The following is a 22,940-nucleotide window of genomic DNA, read 5'->3' as shown; positions in this document are numbered from 1 at the left end:
CGACTACTACCATTGCTAACATCAGTATTTTTTTAGGATCCATCAAAAAGTATGTTTTCCTCCATTAGTTCAGGACAACGTTGTTAACCTGAACTAATGGAGTTAACTTGAAACCAAAGCCGATTTAAAGAAACCTTTTGTGAAGTAAAGTAGTAAAAAGAAGTGCAAGCATTTGCCATGTCAGTGGCTGCAACATCAAGGCAGAACGTAAAGTATGTTGCTGAATCAATGGGATTTCTTTATTGGGCCTGGGCGCCCGCCGTGGATGTGGTTTGGAAACCATGTCTCAAAGTGGCTTCCTCAGCAAGCTGGATGGGCCAGAGTTGTGCTGTAAGGTTTGAGCTGAGCAGTGCGGCCTTCCAGCGTCTGGAGTTTTGGTACGAGTATGTTTGTAATTGTCGGTAGTGTACCGCTTCTGTCCTGTGTGATACTTCAGTTTAAATCTAAGGAGCCGCAAAGTTGCCATAAAATGTAGCCAAATAGCCAAGACATATCTTTCTACACCACTTACCCAAAAATTGTGGCCAAATTGGTACAAGGTAGCCAATCATGGCAACCCTAATGTTGGCATTTACATTGAACGACGTGTCATTTATAAATCCCTGTTACTAATTTTAGGAAAAGACTGCCTATCTTATGTCACTAACGCAGAAGCTTTAGCAAGTTGGCACAGCATGCTTAAGATACAGCAGCACTCTGTCTATTCATTTCTTTTTATCGTTCCTAATTTTTCGTGCGAAGTAGTATCCTAAGCATCTCACAAAAACATCATCATCATGGCAATGAGTGAGTGACAGTTGTGTGCATTAGGGTTTACCATTCAGTATTCAGGACGATTCAACATGGTGTTTTTTCTTGTGACTCATGTTTTTTACAGTGTGGCCTCAGGATGAGTACATAGTTGAGTACTCTCTGGAGTACGGACTCCTCAGGCTCAGCCCAGCGACCCGCCAGAAGCTGAATATCTCCGTCAAGATTGTCACGCTCGGTGAGCTGCCCCGCCTGCATCAGTTGCACAATTCCATTTTGTATATCATGCAGTTGCAGTAGTACCCATAGTTGCAACATTGAGAAGACGAAAAAGTAGGCATTAGTATTCAGGAAACATAAACTTAGAGGGGTACAGTTATACATCAACTAACGTTTCTGAACTTGTTGCCAGGTGCCATTACTAGTTACAACTAACGGAGCGTTCAAGATCGCCTCATGTTTCAGCCTATTTTCCACGTTGACGGGACTGTCGTGTTTCAAGTGGCTAGGTTTGTGTATGGTCTCTTCCTACTTTCAATTTTTGCACTTGGCTACTACAGGATTTAAATATTTTCTACATATATTACAAGGCCACGAACAGATTTAACAGTCATCCAGAATGTTGGGCCTTATCAGGCTGTTGGGAAAAGCTCAGCAATGAAGAATTTATGTATATGAAAAAAATGGGTGCACCTACTATGTGGAGGGTAGATCTGGTTAGAGTTTTACATGTATTGTAAAGGCACTGGGTGGAAAGGCCTTAGAAACAAAAAATACTGAAAGTATGAGTGAAGCAACTTTGTTCCCCTTAGTCCCTCTTTACAGGAATGATACAGAGCAACTACTCATCATGTGCTAAGTGTTTACATGCAAGACCTGTTCTTTTGAAAAGGCCTGCGTCAAAGCGAATACAGCTAAACTAAGGTAGCCTGCTAATACTAAAGTTCTTCGTGGTATGCATACCTTTCACTGTTTGTGGTATATTCATTTCAGTGTAATGTTTGAGAAAAAAGTGTGCCAAAACAAGCGCAAAATATAATGCGCATGTAGTTCTTGATGCAGTGCAACTGTAGTCAGTGACAAGTCAACAATGCAGAAAACGCTGCTGTCGTAAAAGTGCACTGTCTGTCGTAAAAGTGTACTGTGTCCACATTTCCGGCCAGAAAGAAAAAAAGGCCTTTCAATCATCAGATCTTAGCTGAACTGCAGAACAATGTCTTTTTGCCTTTGCACAATGAATTCCTGATGTGGTCACCCAATCTTGTGTGGTCATCCGACAGTATTATAGGGTTCTTTGTGGTTGTATAGCAAATAACAATAGGCCGGGCTCCAAGTTGACATTTTGATTGTTGTTTTGGAACATTTATACAAAACATTTGCTTGCATCATTCTATGCCATGTAACTATGCCATACAACATGCAACCAGCCCAAGTTCTCACACCTGTAATTTTGGTGCACGATGGAGCGCGATCTCGTCACCTTGCGTCATCGACGCTGTGCAGAGCACAGCTGACATATGCTCCCATGTTCCCTTCAACAGTGGACTTCACTGTATACTGAAACTGTTGCAACAGTAGCGGTGAAGGGACGTATCTGTTGGTTTGCTATTGTTGAGATGGGCAGGCTCTAAACACTAAGAGGAAACATGAAAGATTACAAGTGCTATGTTGTGGGAATGTTGTGTTCTGGATCCAGTAAATATGCATATACACATCCATAGAACTCATAGGCGGTGACACGATGTTACTAATGGCATGGGCACCATAAAACTTATAGGTGGTGACGCGATGTTAATGGCATGAGCGCACAAGCATGTGCAAGAAAACTTGAAACAAGGAACACTTTCTGGCATGTGAAATCATGAACTCACGAATGCTAACGCAGTACTCCGAGCGGACATATTACTGATGGCATATATAATACATACATAAAGACTCCTATTGCAGATGCAGTGGCTGCTGCATTCTTGGCCTATTACTGGTTGCGCACTGTTGTCCGCTCAAGAAAAAAAAATTATAATAATAATACATTTTCTGACCATTCCGCGTGGTATGTGCGCACATTAGGCAAACTAAGTAATAAAGCAAAAAGCGAAGTACCTCTCCAATTGATCACTGATTAACCTATATGTTGTCACCTTTCCTGTTTCTTTTTTTTTTCTTCTTTTCTTTTGTTTTTGTGCATTGCCTCATTCCAGATCCTGCTAAGGACAGCTGTTTCGGTGACTGGTTCAGCCGGCTTCTCTTGGACGGCTTCCTGGGGTACGATGACGTCCTGATGGCAAGTCTCAAGAACCTTGCTGAACGTGAGGACAACAAAGGTACACCCATTGCTTTGTTTTACCTTATTACTTAGCTCTCTTATGATGGCTTTTTGAATCAAACTGAATGTGAAAAGCGGTGACAGTTTCTCAAAGTGTAGAAGCGCGCATTAGGTGTTGCGGGGAGCAAAAGTTTATGGGAGTACTTTGGTGCTACATTTAGACGCTCTGCAAATGTTAAAGATATTGCGAAGTACTTTTCTGAGTATTTGTTGATTTTCTTCAGTATTGGAGTTGATTGCTTCATGAATCGTTTTCTGCTGGAACTTCTTGAATCTTTTTAGAACGAGCAGAGTTGCAGGGGTTTGTTACGCTCTTGATGGATTTTCTCCCTTCTCTCATCCCACCAAGCGCACTGGAAGCCAAGTAGGGAGGGATGGTAGAAAGGAAAGCTGCATTAGAGATGCGTACGGGCCGCAATTTCGTGGCCCTGCCTGGTCCAAGCCCGATGCTTGCCGTAGGTGGGCCAGCCCGGCCCGATGATGTATAGAGTGCAGGCCGCCCAGGCCTGGCCCAGCGTGTCACACCCAAGATCTGGCCCGGCCCGACTCGATCAGCGATGCAATAAAACACATGGCAATAGAAAAATGAATATATGCATATGCAAACTCGAAAAACTTACAACACAAAAAGTGTACTTTTACCCTCAAGAGGAAGCACACAAATGAACAAGGACAATTTCGGCGCATCATCTATATTTTCGGCTTGATTCCCACTTTTCACCATGCCCGGCCCAATAAATAAAACAAGGAAGCTTGAGTCCAGCCCGGGCTCGAGGTGAAAAGACATTGGGCTGGGCTCGAGCTTTTGGGCTACCCGGAGCCCGCATACACCTCTAAGCTGCATCAGAGCGCCGTCACATTCAGTGCACGTGGTGAAATGCGATTGCTTTCTTCTTTTGAGACTCCGGTGCCCGAGTGAGGCTCACTGTGTCATGTTGTTAGACTACAGAGGGCTGTGCTGGCCTGTTGTGACACCCAGTGGCAAGAAACACATGTGATACTTATGCTGTACCTGATTTGTGTCGGCTATTGGCCATTAGCGTGCTATTCGCTGTTTGACGTCAAACAGGACGCACCGACAACTCCGGTGAAAGTGAGCGCAGGCTTTCACAATGAAAAAATGTTGCCCGAGAAAACGGCAACTTCATCTAATAACACACACACACAAAAAAAAAAAAACACCTCATTTGCCTTTGGTGGCAACCCCACACAGCACGTCTGCTTCCAGGACGTGGAGAAGCAAAGGTCTTCCGCCGCGCACGAATGGCACACAATGGGGAGCTGCGAGCATGTCGCAGCTGGCGATGGCAAGCTTTAACACGTCGCTTGAGAAAAAGTCTCTTGCGGCTAAGATGCACCCTCATTGCAATGACCACTGGGCCTGCTTGTTGAAAGCTAGAACAAATCTTTTTACCTGTGGGCCTCCAGCAATAAGTGCGACTCAGTGTAGTGGGACAACACCTGAGTTCTATGCACTGCTCTTTGGCATAGCGCACGGAGCTAAAGCTAGAAGAAAGGTTAACACACCCACCGAGGGTGCCAATAATCCCAGAGAAACAGCAGTCCCGCGATTTCTAAAGGGGATGTCAGACAGGGAGGAAAACATGTGCGTACCAAGCGCCTTCCAAGAAAAGGAAGAGGGTCTTGACATGCTCATGTCTACACTGAATATCGCGGCTCCGAGATCATGGGCAGTGCTGCCACAAGAGCAGGTGCACTGGGAAAGGTGGCGCCACTTGCCATCGTGGGAGAATGGGAGAGGGGAGGGACTAGCAGAATGGCAAAATGCCCACGCAGAGGCTTCGGTCATGCCTCGAATCCCCACAAGTTATGGAACTTGCAAGTGTTACTTTTTAGAGCATTGCAAAGGAAAATGACTCCTGACCAGCAGTACTTTTCGGTATTGCAGTTTCATATATTCTAAGCCTATCTATTCACAGCAGACTCTTAAGCAAAATCTCAAGGGACTAGAAAGGTGTTTGGTCTATTTTTTGGGAGTTCCATTCACAGCAAAGTAAAGTTGAAGGGTACAAAAAGGGATTTCGAAAGAGGTACGAAAGAAACCATCTGCATGGCACAATGATGTTGAGAAATGAATTGCAAAAAAAAATTTAGAAAGCTGGTTTACCACTAACACACATATCATCAATAGCAGCTGACTGCAAGTAATGAATGAATTTCAAGCATGTTTGAGCGCCCTTTTTAATGTCAACTAGCGTCAGCCCAGTTTCAGAGACAGCCCAGTCGGTCCAGCTTCACCAACGTCGGCCATATCGGCCAATATCAACTAAACTGGGCTGGTGAATGGCAGCTAGGAGCTACTGACTCCTCAAACTGCGGAAGTGATATGGAGTCATAAACCAAGCTTTGGATCCATCTTGGACCGAATGCCTGGTAATTAGTGAATGTTTTGCTCACATTTGATTTTTAGAGCTGTTCTGTTTTTAGGGCTGTTCTGATTTTAGAACTGTTTAGAGCAGTGTCGGTCCTCATACTTAGTGCGTGGGCCTCGCAATTAATGCGGCCACTGTGCGAAGAGCACTGTTGACACTATGTCACACCACCTTTAGATCACGGATGTCGCAAGTGATTTTATTTGTGATGAGGGCCAACTGATTTCAACTTTTTCATTATCTGCCGTCTGATTACCCACCATACAAAGAAAGGTACCGCTTGACTTCACTAAAGTCTACCAACCTGTCTTATACTTTTCAGGTTACGTAAGGAATGTGGTCACGGGCGAGCACTACCGGTTTATCAGCATGTGGACCAGTCGGACATCTTACATCGCAGCCGCTTTCATAATGCTCATATTTGTAAGTGTAATTCCCCTTTCTCTTGCTTCTCTGGTGTGCTTATAAATATTGCTACGTAACTATGGCAAATCTCAACCCATTTATGTGTGAAATTTTATAGCGCTGCGGCTGTATGGAAATCCGTAAGCCTTACTCGCGATTCATGTGTCGATAGAGGTGTCTATTTAATGCTTGTGGCCTGTGCTGGAACGACTTGGCTATGAATAAAGCACGCTAGAGTGCTTTGGCACGGGATGCTACCAAACAATAAAAATTTATGCTTCAGCTAGCCCTTCTCGGATTTTTTATCAAGAGAAGGCAGCCAAAAGTCACTTGTACTTTCACAAGGCTGTCCGTTGGTTACAATATTTTTACTAGACATAAAGTTAATTAGGACTAACAGACAAGGAAGCCAAGGAAAGAATACCAGATGTTTTTGTAGTGATTTAAATGTCAAGAAAGCAAAGTGGACGAAAAGATGACATGCCACTGGCAGGGCGTCAGCATTGTTATTTTTTTCTTCACTTTGTTTTTTTCACATTTACAATACATAGGTACTACAAATACCAACCTCTATGCTTTCCTTTGCTTTCTTGTCTGCTAGTCCTAAACAATTTTGCGTCTAGCGATAAAAACGAGCCATTACAAAATTTATCTTCTTTTCTGTAATGCATTCGTTCATTATAACTGCCTTAGCTGGGAAATTGTCCTTTCCCTAAAGGGGCCCTGCAACACTTTTCGAAGTAGTCACCAAATCACCTTATCATCAGTGTTTACTTACTGTCCCTTTGACTGACTTCTGCAGACATGTTTTGAATTTGTCAAGTACGAGCAGAGTTAAAGAGATTTGCCAGACGTTCGAAGTGCTCTGTCTTGTCTCATTTCCGTGATGGCATGGCGATAAGCTGCACAGTGAGGGGCGACCCAGTTAAAAGAAGATACATAAGTGCTCGGTGAGGAATCAAGCATTTTATTTTTTAAAGAACAAAGCTTTTTTTAAAGCTCAAAGTAATATGACGGTTATCTGAAAAAAAACTTTCCGCGTCGTTGCTTATCAGCTTCACACATCCACCAAGACAGTCTGCGCAACGATTGAATTCAGTTTGCCCATCGCGTAAGCCGAGTGCAAGCTACAAACGGTCTGCACTTCTACTGGGGGTGCCACAGCTAGGCTTGCACATTAGTTCTGGCACTGGAGGACCTTCTTGCATGGTCTGTGACAGACTGTGGTTCGACTCTATTGTTTATTTTTATTAAAGAAAGACCTAGCATCAGCCAAGAAAGCCATTTGAAGCCCCTGAGGTCGACTAGCTTTGCTGTTTGGGAAGCTTGTCAGAGCTTTTAAGTTGCTTTCATTTTGTTTAACACACTTTTCCAAAACGAGGTTCCTGACTCTTCACCTCGTTCTGCACTGATGTGCTGGCACCACTGGTGTCGGCATTCAATAATGTAGCCTCGACCTCGCAGTAATCTGCGCCGTCCCATTGCTTGTAATCTCTTGGAGGAAGAACTGAGCTCAGGACAGTGTAAGAGACCTTTTTTTGTCCGTGGCCTCAAGCTCACCCTCATAAGCGTCTTCGTTAGTTGCGTCAAGTATTGCGAGGTCGGAGGCTACATTTCCGAATGCCAGTGCGGCTGGTGCCTGCACCTCAGCACAGAACTAAGTTAGGGACGCTTCACCTTGAGTAGCAGATGTAACACCCAGTCAAGAAACTGTGTTACATCATTGCACAGTGGTCCAGCCGAAAGTACAGGTGCCCGCGTTTTCCAGCGTGCTTCCCGATCAACAGTCCTTCTAGGATCACTTCATTGCCACAATACACCTAAATGAAGAGCTTTTGCAGATGGAGAAGATCAAATACCTGCTCTTATACTTGAGTGGAGCAGCCAGAAGAGCTATCAGAGGCATTTGACTGACAGAAGGCAATTACAACATTGCAATCAAGACTTTGACGGAGCGATTTAGTTGACATGTCTTGCTCATCAACAAGCACGTTGACGACCTGCTCGCCTAAGCACTGGTCAAGTTTTCAGCTTATGTTGAGAAACTTCGCCTACTCTGCGACGAGGTCTAGCTCTGGGTTTCCGCACTGACCAGTTTGGCGTCTCACCTGACCAGTACAATATTGTCCTCAACCACGTCCTAATGAAGTGCCTGCCTTACGGCGTTGTTATACTTTGTCACCAGAAGGTGAAACAAACGCCGCAGGATATGTCTGGTATCGCCAGGCTGCAGAAATACTTTCCTGTGCATTGAGATTGAGGTCAGAGAGGAAGGTAGGCCAGGACAAATGGCATCAGCTTTCTTACGTTTGCTACTGAATCTCCACCGAAACCAGTGGGACATCTTCCAGTTACATCCGCTCTCACTGCAGAATTTGTTACAGTTACAAAAGAAACTTGCCCCTTATGCAGTTATTCTCGTAACACTATTGCGAAATGCAACGTCCAGCTCTCTGCAGAAGAAAAACGGGCTCACTTGCACAGTGCTCGATGTTGTACTGCTGTGGCATGAGCAACAGTACGGTGCAGTTTTGCCGATGTGCGCCCATCATTATGTGTGGCAAATGCCATCGTCAACCTTTAATGTCGTGGTGCCATCAAATTTTGAGGCTATAACAAGCCTCTTGTGGGTTTCCTCTGTATGCAAGGACAGTCCACACAAATGGTTGGGCGCAGAAAACGTTTACAATATATTTCAAGTCGCTTGAAAAGTGTACGTAAATTCGAATTCTCCCAGCCGAAGCCCATCGCAAGCACAGTCTGCACTGACGTAGCTCTGTAGGAAGGGCAACAAAAGTTGTAGTGACGTTACACCAGATCTGTACGACGTTACACCAGAGCAAAGGCATGCGCAGGTTTCCCTTTCAGTAAGATCGTAGCAACCCCCCCCTCCTTATTATCCTATTATGTCAATCTATGAGGCTGACTTTTCACCCCCCTCCCTCTTAAGCCCAAACTCCATAAGCGCGAAAATGCACGCGACAGCGACGAGCGACGCTATGAGCGACGAAACATGGCGTTCGCGCGACGTGTCGCGTGCTCGTTTTCGCGCGATCGCTCGGTTCTCCAGATTTGGAAACCGTCGCTCATCGCCCGGAAGTGCTGGGCTCAAGCAGCCAATAGCGAAAAACCGGAAAAGACGAAGACTACATAGGTGCACGTGACCCTGCCCGAGTCACGTATGCGCAACAAGAAATAACGCAATGTTTATTAAGCATGCGCATATAAAAAATGCTGCAAGGCAATAATAAACACTTTCCGTTCCATTACACAACAATATATCTTATTTTTAAATTGGAAACCGCTCGCTACGCGGTTTTCTTGGTGCGAGTTGACGGCCTCATGCCAGCAACAGTGGAATTCGCTCGCCGAAGCCGTCGCGTGAATGAGGTTTGCCTGCGCTAGCGACTGATCGCGCGACGCCAATCTACGTCGCGTCGCTCGTCGCTGTCGCGTGCATTTTCGCGCTTATGGAGTTTGGGCCTTAGGTGACTACAGGAGGAAGGTGAGTGACCTCCGGACCTCCTCCACCTATGTACCGGCAAAGCATTGCAGCTGCTGCCGCTAGTCGTGGCAACTGTCGGCGCGTTTGTTTTGCAGGTCCTTGTGTGGCACGTGTGTGCTAGAGCAGACCATAATCAGCATGAAGAGCTTCACTGCCTTGTGTGGCCATGTGACCAAGCCTCTTACACTGCCACATCACATCCCAACTGTGCACCCAGAAACCGAAACTTAAAGTTGTCCACATAAGTAAGGCGCTATTAAACTATTTCGCGTGGATAAAAGAATCTTGGTACTTGTATCATGCTTCTTAGAGCTCTAAAAAATGCTTGCAGCAAAGAATGAGCAAGCCACAATTATGGCGGCACCACCCCTTTAACGATCCTCTGCTAGTTGATCCGACCAGCTTCACCAACCAGTACAAACACGATGACAGTTTATCAGGACGAGCCTCGTATTATTGCAAAAAGTGCAAATGTGCCTCTAGGAGCATCTGCCCTAAGAGTTCCGAGCGGAGCCAACGTAGTCTTACTGCAAACAGTGCAAGTGTGGGTTGATTGTGGGTCACGAAGGCGTCTCGTACGCATTCTTCTCGACAGCGGCAGCCAGCGCACATTTATTCGATCGGATGTCTCAAAGGACCTCAGATGCCCAGTTATCGGAAACAGGAACTTTCCTTGGTTATGTTGGGCCTCTTGATGCCCCATGAAGCATGAAGTAATGCACAGAAGAGTAGCTTTGACTTTTTAAGGCTAACGTAGGTATGTAGCAGTGTCCATAGAGGCCTTGGAGGTACCTGAAGTGTGTACAGTAACAAGATCAACAGTACGGTGTTGGAGCTTCTGTGCAACAAGAACTGTGGTGTTGCGAACAGTTTTTGTTCTGACACATGGCAACCATAAGAAATAAGCGTCTTACTTGGCTCCAAAGTGTATTGGAAGGTGGGTACAGGAAGGATTGAACATTTTACCAGTAACCTGATGGTTGTGAAAATAAAGGCAAGTTGAACCGTTCAGGGAAGAATGGAAGTCTTTGGAAGTTCACCTACGGGTGCTTTTTTACTAATAGGCAACCCGACTTCCCTTCAGGAGGGCAATATGGTGTATCGACATCATCCGAGTCAAGTCATCTACTGAGGGAAAAAACAAGGCTCCGCTTGCATTCGAGACTTTTGAAGAGAGCACTGTCTATTTGTATGAGCAGCGCAAAGACTCAAGTTTCAGGGGCACCTTTCGGCACTGACAATCGAAGGTCGGCTGAAAGCTATCTGCAAGCGCCATTTGACAGCTTCAATGAACAGCCCGAACTTTTGAGGCACAGTGGCGAGGCAATCACAGCAGAGTTAAGTGGAGAACAGACAAGGTGATTTGAAGTATATATCAGTCACAATGGGATGTCTATTATACGCCTCATCATGCACTCATCAACAGAGATGCTGTCACAAAGCTTTATGCTGTGTTTGAAGCTTCAATACATGTGCTAGGTCATCCATGCCAGATGGATCATCTCCTGCTCAATGGTGCAAAGCTTGACGCTGATTTTTTCCAGCTACTCATCATTTTGAGATGTCAACCAGTCGTCAAATGCAAGTGCGTGGATGATAGAACTCGTTGTGTGGAAGCCAGGTCATCCGATCGACAAAAATACATTCAGGCGGTCACTTGAGCACAACAGTCTTAATGCTGAGGGCCTTGCTCTTGTGAGCTGGGAATTTTAAGTGGTCGTCAATAGCGGAGCTCTTGTTTGCCTGGACAGTATCCCTGAACAGCTGCGACTGCCAACACTATCACACTTCTTGTTCAGTAGACATGACGTATGCTTTCTGCACCGAAGTACCTCTTCTGATTGCAAGGCATTTGCAAGAGAGCATAGAGTTTTCTAAAATTAACTAGAGGGGACTCTGGCGCTGCGATCGTTCAGCGACCATGGAGATGATGGGTAACGCACGTATTTGCCTAGTCTTCGTACTTGAGGGCGGCAAATCGTACTTGTGGCTTCATTTATTGCTGTGTTCCGGTTTTGTTTCGGAGAAAAGAACAAACCCTTTTCAACTTCGTGACCCGATTTGAAAAGGTAGGGCTAAGAGAATAAGATGGTGAAGTGCAACAGCTGAACATTTGTTGAATTTTATTTCGTGAGAAAACAACTGCAAGCCTCACGAACAAACACAGAACCAGAAGTACTAAGGTTAGACAAATCCGTGTGCTACCCATCATTCACATGCTCGCTGAAACACTGTGCGTTGCAGCTCCCATAAACAGTAGCGCCAGAGTTCCCTCTAGTGTATATTTAGAAAAATATATGCAAAAGAGGACCTTCCCTGCCACATGTGTTATGATGAGCATCTCACAGCACAGCTACAGATCCCAGAGAAGTGGTGATACCTGATGTTACATCAATCCATGCACGGTGGGCCGGTTCGCAAAGTGTCTCGGCTGCTTGCTGATGATTGTGCTTGTGTGTGACTACAGAGCGTGTGAAGTGCTACTATAGCTGGACAGGGTTATGTCAGTGCACCCAGCAAAGAACTGTATTGCATGCATCCCTACAGTGCGATTATTTACTCGGCCGACAAATAAACAACCCGTAGTGAAAGTGTGTATTCTGGAAGTAAGTTGGCAAGAGTCAACTGCCTAGGGATCGCCTTGGCCTCTTGGTAATATGTTTCTGATAATAGCGGATGGGTGGCAACAAGAACAGAGAGGAGAAGAAAGAAGAGGTTCGGCATGAGATGTAGAATATAAACATAAAGCTTTTGGTCCAAGGCTCGGATTCATTATGATGCAACAGCTTCGTCATTTATAAATTGCGCATGTCAACCAGGCAAAAGCAGTCTGGTCATTCTACTACTAATAAATATATTCATCATCTGTTTCTCTTCGTGTAAAAAAGTTTTTAAGACGCATCCAGCCGGTTCTGCTGAAACATATTTTATCTTCCACATGCTCAAGCATAAGTTCACCACCGTCAAAAAAAATTTCAGCACAGTGTGAACAAATGCACTATGTCAATTTAGTCAGTACAGCTGATAAGTCGGGAGTACTCTAAAAATTTTACTTTTCACTACGTATACTGGTATCTACGCTTAGCCTGTACTTGGGGCAAAATTACAAGCCGGCAAAAGAGTTGTATTTTCCGTCTGTGTTGGGTTTCACACCACAGCCAGCACATGAAACCTGAGAATGGGCACTGTTCAGCACCAAAAGCGCATCATGTGGTGTGGAAACATCACATTTAAGGTGCAGTTTGCCCCCTTGGAAAAACGGAACACCTTAATCGCTCACCGACCTCCTCAAACTTGACCAATTTCAGCAGCAGCGGGTGATCCAGCTCGGCATCCTCGAACTCGCAAAGGTTGAAAGGGATGGTTTCTGGTTCACTGGAAATATAGATTGTTCCAGCTTGTGTTAGAAGTTTAGTGTTACGGCACATGTATTCGGTAGTGATTTCACTCGGCGGCTCCACTTCTATCGTGTCATTATCCATAGCTTGGGTAAACGCCGATTCGTCAGCATACTGAGTTGTTCACTTTCTTCCGGCGACTGCTCAGAACTCCCCAGGCTTAAGTTTCTGCGCTCATCCAAACATGGAAGCACCTTGGTGATGGAAATAAAAATGAGCAGCAGAAAGTGTGGCTTTCAGGCAGTGTCTTCGCAGTACTGGAATCTTGCTCCGGCTGGCACTATCGCATCATGGGTGTGCTCCAACTGCTAGGCATGACTGGCAGGTAATTGTGATAATAACTGTGATACGGAAGTCGTGTATAAGATACCACTCAGTTGTGGTAAAGCTTACATCGGCCAAACGAGCAGATGCCTTAATGATAGATTTAGAGAGTATGTAACTATGGTGAATGCTCTGAATGATGGGGTGCACCTTCCTGCACATTGCAGTACTTATGGCTGAAATGCACTTTTTGAGGAGGCAGACGTCATAGGTAGGGTAAAGGGCAGGCGTGAGAGAGAGATCGTAGAGGGGGAACAGATAAAAATTGCGACAGAGGCGTGCATCTGACTTTGAAGGAAATAAACTTCCTTCAGCCATTAAGCCTCTCAACTGATCAAGCGTACCCCCTTCATGTTATCATTAACACATTTGTTACCCAGGTATTTGTTTTTTGATTGAGTAACAATCTGGTCTGACTGCACCTGCGCATATGTTTTCGTGGTGAGACACTTTTTAAGATACACTCTATTGCAAGTTAAGCATCTTTCTTCTAAGTTCTCATTCTTTCCTTCCAAGCCTTCGCTCTTCTATGCCAGAAGTAATAAGCTCATATGGTGATAGCACCAGCTGGACCGAGTTCTATCACCGCAGTGATCCCGGCTGAAACCCTAGATTTGCCCAGAAGTAGTCAAGGCTAGTCGGTGTTCGACTGGGCTGAAAGCCCCCACTTTCTTTTGTTCACTTTTCTTTTTGTCATGATAGTGCATCATTCATGTGGCAGTATTGAAAGGCAAGCGTCAGTGAAGTTGAAACTCGGTTGGTGTACATCGATTCCTTCGCCGTGGTACAGTGGTTGTGGTGCTTAGGTGCGGACCGGAAGGTTGCAGGTTCGATCCTGGCCATGGTGCTTGCGTTTGGATGGAGGGGATATGCCAGAGGCCAATGTATTGCGAGATGTCAGTTGACGTTAAAAATCATGCTCTGGTCAAAATTTTCAGAGCCCTTCGCTATGGCGTACCTCATAATCATGGCTTTAGCAAGCGAAATCCCGGATATTATTATTAATATTATTATTGTAGTTTATCTGGCAACCTACTGAAATATGCCTTGTAGTTGCATAGGGCTTAAGACATTTAATGCTCCATGCGTATTTTTTTGCGTTGCTTGACATCTTGCACAACGAAGGCATGATCTTGGCAATGATGAATTTTGGCCGTTTCTTAGTAAGTTAGTAAGTTCTTTTCTTTTACCATGTTTTTTCTAGCTAATAAGGCTGAAACTTTCTCACCTTAGGTCAATGTCAAATATACAGTGGACTCCTCTTAAATGGAACTCTTAGGGTATCCACTGAATTGTTCCATTTATCAGAAGTTTTATTTGAGGAAAACACACATATTTCATGAACCAAGAACTTCATTTAATTAGCACCAATCCTAGCATACTTATTAGAATGAGAAATGTAAGAAAAACGCACACAATTTTTTGTTGCGTTTCATTATTTATTTCAACTTTTATTCATCTCTTAAAGCAACAAATACATAAACTACGCTCTGTGTTAAATAAGTTTTGCCATGTTGCCCCGCCACGGTGGTCTAGTGGCTAAGGTGCTCGGCTGCTGACCCGCAGGTCGCGGGTTCGGATCCCGGTTGCGGTGGCTACACTTTCGATGGAGGTGAAAATGCTCTAGGCCCGTGTGCTCAGATTTGGGTGCACGTTAAAGAACCCCAGGTGGTCGAAATTTCCGGAGCCCTCCACTACGACGTCTCTCATAATCATATGGTGGTTTTGGGACGTTAAACTCCACATGTCAAGTTCTGCCATGTCACATGGTATACTGTTGACAATGTCGGAGCAGAGTCGTCTACGTAGAGGACCAACGTCACCGCATTTCCGTGTACGTAGGGCCATTCCTACGCCCACATCATGCCCTCAATCTCTATGCGTGCGTTGGCAGAGGGGAGGGGGAGTAGCTGTCATCTTAAAATTTGACCCATTTCTGCGGCGCATAGCGTTGCAAATTTTGGGAGACGTGATCATGAATGTCTCGTCTACGCATTGCACTTGTCAGCTCAAAATTGTCAAACCTGGTGAGTGGCCCTTAAGGTGAAGCGCTCAGTACCCATTTGGAGCACAATCTCTCGTGCTTTCTGTTCCAGAATGAGTCCACTCAAACTCTGCGCATGTTTGAACCAAGTGAAAATAACTTTTTCTAGCTCTTCGTAGCATGTCGTCCGCATCTGCTTAGAGGTGAAAGTCCCATTTTGGATGTTGAAGTTGAAGTTTTCATTCATTGTCTCCATTGATTGTCTCTTTGTTCTTTAAGATCTGCAACAGGGTCGACTTCGGAATGTCGAGCTACTTCACCGCTTCCGTCTTGGACAGACCACCTCGATTGAGCTCCTTAAAAATTTCAAGCTTCCTTTTGAGCGAGAGTGCCTCATGCGGCTGGTTGTTGGTGCTCTTCATCGTACCAAAATATCCACATGTACACGCGCAGTAGGCTTCACTCAGCTAACAGTACAAGCTAGTATGGCTACTGGATTGGCTTGTCAGATTATGGTTATATATAATTTTCATGATTGAGAGACCAACTTTGGAATCTGTGCTGTGTGTGGAGTTTGTGCCATTTAACTGTATGGGGCTGATAAGTAGTGTTTCAAATAAGTGAAGAATTTTATTGTGCTGAACATAGCAATCCAACCAAATGATCCTGTTTAATTTTATTAATAAGGCATTTTCGTTTCACTGAGTTTTGTTTATTGGGAGTCCACTGTAATTCACTCACCTTATGTGAACATGGGCGTGCATTCACATGGGAGTGCACGAGTTCAGTCGCTTGCCATGGCTGCCGCATTTCAATCGAAGCTGTGGGGTTTAGATATGGAGAAGAGCACCACTGTTGTGACTGGCACCAGAGCTGACGAGGGAGTGGCGCTCTTTTGATTCTCAAACAAGTAGCCGCACGGCCCGCTGCCTATGCCCGCCAGTTATTGTTCCTCCTAGCCAGAGGGTGAGGCGTCATGTCGCCACGATGCCATAAGCGGTTCAGGAGAGAAGTGCGGCATCTTCCTTGAAAGATGCCGCGGCGGCCACAAATCGCCCCGCTAATTGAGTGAACAGATCAGCGGACCCTTTGATGTATGCTGTCTAGAGCTTGGGTCCCCTCGACCACACACACGACACGACGAGGAAAGAGCCTCGCTGGCGCCACCTTGGAGTGCAGTCATCACGACTCAATATTGGACGTTCACGTGGGCCGTGAATGCTCGTCCCCCTCACCAGTTGTGTGTGATCTGTGATTGGACAGTACCATCTGCTTGTGTTCTCTGATCTAGGAATCTGGGGAGAACATACCCCTTATAATGAGCCACCCGGCTCATTTGAAGGAGCACCATGTAGAGGAACGCCAGATTCGAGAGCTCTCCATGTAAGAAAGAGCTTGTCATGTACGAAAGCTCACCATGTACATATTGTAAATACCGTATTTACTCGCATAATAGGCGCACTTTTTTTTCAGAAAATCCGGCTCGAAGTTATGGGTGCGCCAATTACGTGGGGTAAAATTTTCGAAAATTTTTTCAACTCGGTTCTCGCACTTTAAATCTGCACACTTGTTAAGTAAAAGGTGACTTTATCGTTTACCAATTAATTCAGCATAAAACAATCATACCTACGTACCTTTTAATGAACAAGCGAGAGCCGTCAACTGCACACACACACGTAAAATTTATTTACACAAAAGTCGTAGCTGTTCCTCCTTTTCCCTATTCGGAGTCCGAGTCGGAGATCACACATTCATCCTCGCCGAGCGGGGATTCGTTTTCGGTGTCCGAATCATCCGCATCCCACAACATGTCATCCTCACTCGCATCCAGTGCGTTCGAGATACCCGTCTTCTTGAAGCTTTTCCTGACGACTTCGTCGGAGATCGCCTGCCACGCTTCCACGATCCAAGCGCACAGCATTTCCACAGGCGGCCTCTTAATCTTACCACCTGGAGTCAGCTGATGTTGTCCTCCAGCCATCCAGGTGGTGTACAGCCTTCGAACATTGTCCTTGAAAGGTTTGTTCAAGGACACGTTCAAAGGCTGCAGTATCGATGTGAGGCCGCCCGGAATCACTGCCAGATCTGTGCGCAGCTCCTTCAGCTCATCTCGTACGCGGTCTACTAGGTGCCCACGAAAACTGTCCAGGACAAGCATGGACGGCAACAACAGACCACCCGGCCGCCGACCCCAGACTGTTTTCACCCAATCCACCATGAGTTCCGCGCTCATCCAGCCTTTTTCCTGGACTCTGACGTAGATGCCTTGAGGGAATTTTGCCTTTGGGAGCGTCTTACATTTAAAAATAACGTAAGGCGGTAGCTTATGCCCATCCGCTGTCACCGCCAGCATTACGGTGCATCGTTGTTTATCAGCGCCAGACGTTCTGACGATGACGCTCCGTGCGCCTTTCTCCTCCACTGTCGTGTTCCACGGCATATCAAAGCAAAGGGGGGTCTGATCAGCGTTGCCGATCTGGGACAAAATGAAGTCTTTCTGCTGTCGGAGCTTTATAACAAAACTGTGGAAGTCCACCACTTTGTCCTCATATGCTGCGGGCAAGCGTTGGCACAAGGTGGTCCGCCTTCGCAGTGCGAGGCCATGGCGCCGCATGAAACGAGTTGTTCATCCGGAGCTGGTACACCACATCGCACAGCTACATTAGTTTCTAAGCATGTCACTGTCATAGAACACACCCTTCAAAGCACCTCCATCTCACACGTACTTCTCGAATTAGTCCCGTGCTCTCGTTCCAGTAGCAGCCTGTACGTGCTTAACGTTTACAGTGCACCTAACGCCAGGAACGATGACTTCGGTCATCTATTCGCACAAATCTGCAAGTTGGGTAAACACACAGTTATTGTAGGAGATTTCAATGCCCCCCATCCGGCTTGGGGCTACGCAACAGAAACGCCTAAAGGCCGACGACTCGCACAGGTTCTTGCGATTCATCGCATGACCCTGCTGACAGAACCTGATCAACCCACTCGCCTAGGTAATAGTGTGAGCAGGGACACATGCCCCGACCTCACGATAGTCAAGGGCGTTAGTCACCATTCCTGGTGCAACCTCATGGTGAATCTAGGCAGTGATCACCTTATACTAACTACAGAGCTCCAAGTAGCAGCCACGCGTGCCCCAGAGCACATCATAAAACTAACGAATTGGGATGCATTTAGGCGTAATCGTACAACTACCCATCAGGACTCTCCTTCCCTAGAGGCTTGGATATTACAACTTCACTGCGATTTTCAAAGAGCTACCAAACTCATCGCTGCGACGACAGAAACGCCGGATGTGGACCGGCATCTGCTACATCTCTGGGATGCCCACAGAGGCTTGACACGGCGGTGGCGGCGACAGAAACATAACCGAAAACTTCGTCTCCGAATCGCCAAACTAGCTACTGAGGCACAGGACTATGCGAACATCCTCACTAGCAACAATTGGCATAACTTCTGTGATCGACTCAACGGCTCACTAAGTACACCTCGAACGTGGCGTATACTCCGTGCTCTTTTAAATCCCACGCAGACAAAATCACACACTGCTAACGCAATCCGCACCATTCTCCACAAATCAGGGCTCGACGATAACACTCTGCTGCACACCTTAAAGCAACACTATGTATCCACGGGCCCCCGTCCCGCCTACCGTGATTATCCACACGTACACGATACGCCTCTAGATGAGGACATTACAGAAGCAGAGGTTAGGGCAGCTTTGCAAAGCATTAAGCGCAACACAGCACCCGGTACAGACGGGATTACGTACACACTTCTGCGTAATTTAGATGACCAGTCCATCGAATATTTAACCGCTTTTTACAACGAACATTGGAAAAACGGCACGCTACCACAGGAGTGGCGACACGCAGAAATCATACTTATTCCAAAGCCTGGCAAGCCGCTATCCCTCCAGAATCTTCGCCCTATATCCTTAACTTCATGTGTAGCTAAACTCTTTGAACGCGTTGTTCTCTCTCGACTACAACCATTTCTCAAAGACAATCACTTTTTTCCTGATACACTATTCGGCTACCGTCCTGGTATCTCTACACAGGACGTATTATTACAGCTTAAGGAGGACGTGTTGGATAGCCCCACTTCAAACCAGGTCCGAGCTATTCTGGCCCTGGATCTGAAGGGTGCTTTTGACAACGTCTCCCACGACCTTATTCTTGACAATCTCGCTTCATCTCAGTGTGGCTCACGTATCTACAATTACGTCAGGTCCTTTCTTTCTGACCGCACGGCCACTATTGGGATTGGAGACCTCCGTTCGGACGTCACTCGTCTCGCAGGCAGAGGAACACCACAGGGCTCGGTTCTCTCGCCCACTTTGTTCAACGTGGCTATGGCTAAACTCCCTTCTCTATTACAACAGGTTCCCAACATCCAGCATGCCATCTATGCAGATGACATTTCAATTTGGGCGACCAAAGGATCAGACGGAACCATTCAGGACGCCCTACAGGAAGCTGTGTCTGTGGTACAAGACTATGCTGCTGCCGGCAGCCTTACGTGCTCAGTGGATAAGTCGGAGTTGTTATTGGTATACAAGCGGCGCCGCAAAACCGCTGATTCTCCTGACATTTCGCTGTTTCTTGATGGCCATCCTATACCTCTGGTACCACGAATTCGCATTTTAGGCCTCTACCTTCAGTCCGACGGCAAGGCCTCGTACACTACACACCTTCGGGCTCAGCAGATAACTCAAATTACACACATGATCCAACGCATCACCAATCGCAGGAGAGGCCTCTGTGAGAAGGATGTCCTCCGCTTAGTGCAAGCACTCATAGTTAGTCGGCTCACCTATCATCTTCCCTTTCACAATCTCACTCTAGCTCAAATAAAAAAGATGGACATCCTTCTACGGACAGCTGTGAAGGCGGCTATCGGCTTGCCTCCACACGCATCTACACAACGCCTCCTTCAATTAGGAGTCCACAACACCATAACCGAACTCATCGAAGCCCAGCACAACAGTCAGCTCCAACGGCTCAGGCAGACCCGTCAGGGCTGCGCCATCCTGTCTCGTCTTGGCTACCTGATTCCTCAAAAACCCGCACAAGTACCGCGACATAAACTTGCTTCTACTGTCCGCGCACTCATCAAAGTGCCTCCGATTCCACGCAATATGAATCCCTCCCGCCACGCCGGTCGTCGACGTGCCCGAGTTCAGGCTATGACACGCGTCTTTGGTGATGGTACATCAGACTTACAAGTACTTTACACTGATGCAGCACGCTACCCAGAGAAGTCAGCCATGTGTTTAGCCGTGACAGATGACACAGACGCCCTTGTGGCGTCTGCCACACTTCGCACTACAGACAGTGGTCTGGCAGAGGAGGGAGCTCTCGCTCTGGCAATTGTTCACGCTACGACACTGTCACATGACTCCCCTGTCACTATTGTAACAGATTCACAAGCTGCTTGCCGTGTTTTCGCTCAAGGACTTGTGGCTGCACATACTCACAATATCCTCTCTTCTGTCTCACCGTCCGCATTACGTCCTGTGCATATCGTCTGGACTCCTGGACACGCCTCTCTCCATGGTAATGAACGCGTTCATGCAGTTGCCCGAGAGCTGACCGGCCGGGCTCCATTCGAAGAGCTGTCCAATCCAGACGACGCATCGACAGAACCACTAAACTACAACGCTACGCTGCAGTACTATCGACAGAGCCGTTATACGTATCCTCCCCCTCATCCTTCACTTAACAGAGCAGATGCTGTCGCTTGGCGGCAACTACAGACCAATTCATTTCCTTGCCTTTATATGCTAAATCGCTTTCATCCGACTCTCTACCCCTCCTACTGCCCCTTCTGTGGATCCGTACCGACGGTGTACCACTCCACGTGGGAATGCTCTGCCCCACACGGCGTGCCTCCCATTCCCAATCCCACCCCTTCCTCTTGGGAGTCTGCACTGCTCAGCTTACGCCGGCAGGAACAGCAGCAGCTGGTCCAGCGGGCTCGCAGGGTCGCGCAAGGCAATGGAGCCCTGGACTGAGGGCCCCACCCAAAGAAGGCTCAGTGTGCATTTCTTATTAATAAATGTTTATTCTCTCTCTCATTCTCCGGAGCTGGCTTTGAACTCTTTTGCTTCGATGCCCTGCACTCGGGCTATTCTGCGCGCCTCAGTCTGCACAATATCCAACGACACAGCACACAGCCGTCTTGTCGTAGCTCCCGTATATGCCGGACCAGTTGCTCTTCGACGTTCGGATACCTGCCGGTCTTGGCACCGCGGAAAGCCCGTCGTGTCTTCTTCGTCGCCTTAAGTTTTTTTTCTTGGTCCCTCCAGTACCGAATACTGGTTTCTCCAACGCCGAAATGCCTGCTTGCAGCCCGGTTGTCGTGCTCCAGCGCGTACTGCACTGCCTTCAGTTTAAACCCAGCCGTGTAGCTCGCGTACTTCCCCATGGTGGAACCAAAGTTCAATACACGATCACAACATACGCACACCGCTTGCAAAATGGCGTTTCTTTCTTTTTCTCTGATGGTGGTGATGGCGATCGAGCCCCCGGTGTTGTACACGTGACCTCCAAAAAGCGCGGCGATTTGGGGGGTATCAGTAATTGATGGAACAGCCGTTTTTTTTTTCGCTCATGGACGCTTTTTTTTTTTCAAGTTTTATTTCGACAAACACGTTGGTTAGGTCGTTGCACTTCGAATTTTTTTTATTTGCTCGTCGATTTGCCTTCTTTTTTTCTTCAGGGTACGGGGACCGCGTTCCAACTGTACCGCTGGGGGGTAGAATCGTTTCTGATCACGGCCAAGTTCGGGGTGCGCCTATTATGCGCGGAATTAAAAAAAATCAAATTTTCCGCGACCAAACTAGGGGTGCGCCTATTATGCGAGTGCGCCGATTATGCGAGTAAATACGGTAAATCTTCAAGTCTCTCTTCCTCCTGCCTTGACTTCATCCCGGACCTCCGGTGCCTGCAAACCCCGGTCGTAACACCACGCTCTCGGGACACAATCACAGTAGACACGGTCGGAACAAACTAAACAACACACATTTATTTAGCTACGTTTAGAACGACTATATCATCAGCCAAATTGTTATACATCAATTGTGATCAACACGCTAAAACAGCCTTACACAAAATTGCACAACGCCTAACAACATAACAAACACAAGAGCACACAAAAGGCGGCGTTGCCAACGCTTGACTCGCCGCACGGGCCCGCGAGCAACGACCCGCAGCGCCGTTTTCATGGGCCCACTCCGAGAGACAACCGCTCTCTCCCACGCTGCCACCAAGGTCTGCTGCCAGGCGTCACTGCCGGCGCCACCGTTCTAACCATGATGATGATGTAGGTGATATAAACGCTCGCGAGCACAACGCCATCTACCGCTCGGTTGTTGTGAACCCGAAATGCGACCTATGCGCGAGACACGTGTGCCGTGAGGCGCAAACAACTTTACAAGAGGTGTACCCCCACAAGTCGAAATACACAAAAATACGTAGTGCATCCCAGACAATACGCACCCTTGGCCATGTAAATTTGGATTCATTGGTCAGCAGCATGTCAGTGCCTCTCTGCCATCATTTTCACTGTTCTATCGTTTTCTTCATCATTGTTGTCTCTTGGTTGTTGTGATGTGGCCACAGTTTCTTCGTCGGGGATCATGATCAGAAAAGAAATTCTTCCTGAAAATGTTAGAATGGGGGATTTCAATGACCACTGTGCCAAATTATCTAAACACAAAGGCTTTCATCGGGAGCTGTTCTTACACAGCGTGTGTGAAATACTTGTCAAGCAGCATGAGGCACATTTCATGAATTTTTATCAACCTCGGAAAGTACGAGACATTTGGCATTGACAGTCATCGTGCGAAAAT

The 22,940-nt window shown here is 46.7% G+C and overlaps 1 protein-coding gene across 7 annotated transcripts in view; it reads left to right on the top strand.

Annotated features, from left to right (window-relative positions):
• The window catches only part of LOC119181726 (membralin), a 225,328-nt gene that overhangs the window by 159,093 nt on the left and 43,295 nt on the right, over positions 1-22,940 (top strand). For all 7 annotated transcript variants that reach the window (XM_075875606.1, XM_075875605.1, XM_075875603.1 and 4 more), the window contains 3 exons: positions 878-988; positions 2,949-3,071; positions 5,789-5,889. In XM_075875606.1, the coding sequence (XP_075731721.1) occupies positions 878-988; positions 2,949-3,071; positions 5,789-5,889 (335 nt within the window). The remainder of the gene's footprint in view (positions 1-877; positions 989-2,948; positions 3,072-5,788; positions 5,890-22,940) is intronic.

Source organism: Rhipicephalus microplus, chromosome 10, assembly GCF_043290135.1.
Source record: "Rhipicephalus microplus isolate Deutch F79 chromosome 10, USDA_Rmic, whole genome shotgun sequence".
Classification (NCBI taxonomy): Eukaryota; Metazoa; Arthropoda; class Arachnida; order Ixodida; family Ixodidae; genus Rhipicephalus; species Rhipicephalus microplus.
This window is presented reverse-complemented; position numbering and strand designations above follow the sequence as displayed.